The 2,803-nt window shown below is 34.4% G+C and overlaps 1 protein-coding gene across 1 annotated transcript; it reads left to right on the top strand.

Moving 5' to 3' along the window:
• The first annotated feature begins 1,528 nt into the window (after nucleotides 1-1,528).
• On the top strand, nucleotides 1,529-2,168 carry LOC129295141 (PLAT domain-containing protein 3-like). The gene has a single exon (XM_054933617.1). The coding sequence runs from the start codon at nucleotides 1,550-1,552 to the stop codon at nucleotides 1,943-1,945; it is 396 nt and encodes a 131-aa protein (XP_054789592.1). The 5' UTR covers nucleotides 1,529-1,549; the 3' UTR covers nucleotides 1,946-2,168.
• Nucleotides 2,169-2,803: the final 635 nt, after the last annotated feature.

The raw sequence follows: 2,803 nt of genomic DNA, 5'->3' as shown, positions 1-2,803 counted from the left end.
GTTAGGCGGTGCAATCCATGAGACCAACGTTTGCATTTAAATATTTCTAACATGCCACTCTGTCACTAGAGCACTGAGCGCTTGTCCCCACCCCGTTGTCGCTTGCGTCCTGTAACAATCTTCATGTAAATTTACCAGTATTTTTAAATTGAACCCCATATTAAATAGAAAAGGTTAGCAATTTAGGGTTTTCATCATTTAATCCAGTTAAACCAATGATCAAATTAATAATATAATAATTAAATTAAAAATTATATGAGTATATAATAATATAAATATGAGAAATAAATATATTATTCCCACTTAAACTTAAAAACAAAACTAAATATTTTAAGTTTATTTAAACAAGTCACATAATATAATGTAACATCAAATGATTAAAAAATTAATTATTTTTAAAAAATTGATTAAAAATATAAAAAAGGGTATTTTGGAACCGTTTGGGGTTTTTAAAAAATGAATTCAATTCTCAACTTGATTTCAGCTCTTAGTCCAACTGTCGGTCCAAAGTGGCTTAATTTGGTCTAACTCTCCAAATAGTTTTTCCAGCTTATTCAAACCATTAGCTTAATTGGTCGACAGCCCATCGTTTAGTTTAGAGTCGGATTTTTTCATCATTAAAATTTATTATATTTTATATTTTTTAAGTCATGAAGAAAATAAATATAAATATAACTCATATTTAAAAATCATTTCAAGTTCAGTTATAGATTTTTTAACATGCATGAAGAGTTTGTTTTGCATGTTAAATTAAACCATGCATGTTAAACCAAATAATCCTATGTAAATGAATATAACTGGTATTTAAAATCATTCAAGTTTTTACCCCCATTTGTAATCATTTCTTCTATGTGGACAGGTGTGTTTTCCTACTAAAACACTTTGAAACACTCTCTCACAATAAACGGGAGTATATCTCCAAAGGAAAATTCGAACTTTTTAATTAATTATAATTATATACTAAATTATTGTATTAGACCCAATCTTTTATCTTTTGAACAAGAATATTGACTATAAATACCATAAAATCAGCAGCATACAACATAATCAACACACAAGCAGTAGTTACTGAGAAAGTAAGTGACTCATGAAAATGAAGAGTTGCATACTCTCTTCGCTATGTCTAGCTCTCTTCCTCGCCGCAGTTTCTGGAGGTCCGATGTAAGTTTCTTCAATTCTTATTCATCGTTCTTTAAAGATCTCATTCTTTCTTCAGCTGTCCATCAAATCTAAGCAAGAATTCAAGTTCTTCATCATCACTACCATTATTTCTTAAGGATACATCTAAAGCTATCCCCAGATCAAAGTTTAACATGATAAGAGCTACATATCATTTGGATCTCCAAAATTAAATCAATTTTTCCCTCCTTGTTTTGGCATATATAGATTTTCTCATATACAAATTGCATTCCAATACTAAAGATTTGATAGCCATTATACTTTATTTACCGGATCAGTGTGATGTTTGTTTAGTATAACATGATGATCTCACGTAGACATTTCATCGAACAGAGGAATGCGTTTATACCTTATATGTGAAGACAGTTCGATGATCAAAGCCGGAACTGATTCCAAAATCAGCGTGACGCTCAGCGATGCCTCAGGTCGATCACTGTGGATCCCAAACCTCTGGTCATGGGGCCTCATGGGTCCCACGCACGACTACTTTAAGCGAGGCAACCGCGACATCTTCAGTGGCCGTGGTCCCTGCATCGGCTCGCCGATCTGCCGCCTTAACCTCACCTCCGACGGCTCCGGAGCTCACCACAGCTGGTTCTGTGAATACATCGAGGTCACGTCGACCGGGCCCCACAAGAACTGCTCGCAGTCCGTCTTCTGCGTCGATCAGTGGGTCGCCCACGAAGTTGCGCCGTTTGATCTGACAGCATTGATCGACGGGTGCAAAGCGCAGCGGCGGACAAGAATCCGAAGAAATTTGTTGTGACGAATCCGAAAAGTTCATCGGCATGATTGTGTGAGAATGAGAAGATGGAAATAATGTGATGTGATTGAGTGCTTGTTAATTAGTGTTTGGGTTTATCGTCGATATATATATATATATATAGAGTTTCTGCAAGACGAAGTTTCTGCGAGCACTTCGTCTTGCCTCTACTGTGTATACATGCCAATGTTACTACTAAGATACTCTACGTCCCTGGTGTACTGGACATGAGGGTGTCATGGCAACGAATGAAAACGGATTGATCATTAAGGGTGTGTTTGGATTTTAATAGAGGAAACTGAGATAAAAAAAATTGATTATTAAAATATAATGATGTTTGGATAATATTTTTTAAATTAATTTTAATAAAATTGAAGATATTTGGATAATTTTTCAAAATCAATTTTAAATATGAAAATTACAATAAATAAAGGGAAAATGAGGGGGAAAAAATGGGAAAAAATGCTCAAATGCCAGAACGGATTCTAGAATGGAGGAAAAATAAGCTTCTGCGCATTGGAGTTCTGAGAGGCAAATAAGATTTTGAGAAAGTGGAGTGTTTGAATAAAAATTTCCAAAACCACGATTTTGGTTCGCATAATTGACTTTGACGAGTATCCAAACAGATTTTAAATTAGTGAAGATATTGGTTTAAAAATTAATGATAAAAATTATAGTTAAATAAATTTGGTCAAGCATTGATTTAACCGTTTGCTTGTTCGATTGGATGGTTGACTTAAATTTTCATACTATGATCCATGATTAGATTTGATTAGATTTTGGGCAAAATAATAAAGTGAACCAAGCCAATTTAGGGACGTACCCACCTTAGAGGAGGAGGGGACAATTGCCCCTAAGAAA

Source organism: Prosopis cineraria, unplaced genomic scaffold, assembly GCF_029017545.1.
Source record: "Prosopis cineraria cultivar Desert tree isolate PC_DT_omini unplaced genomic scaffold, ASM2901754v1 PC57, whole genome shotgun sequence".
NCBI lineage: Eukaryota > Viridiplantae > Streptophyta > Magnoliopsida > Fabales > Fabaceae > Prosopis > Prosopis cineraria.
This window is presented reverse-complemented; position numbering and strand designations above follow the sequence as displayed.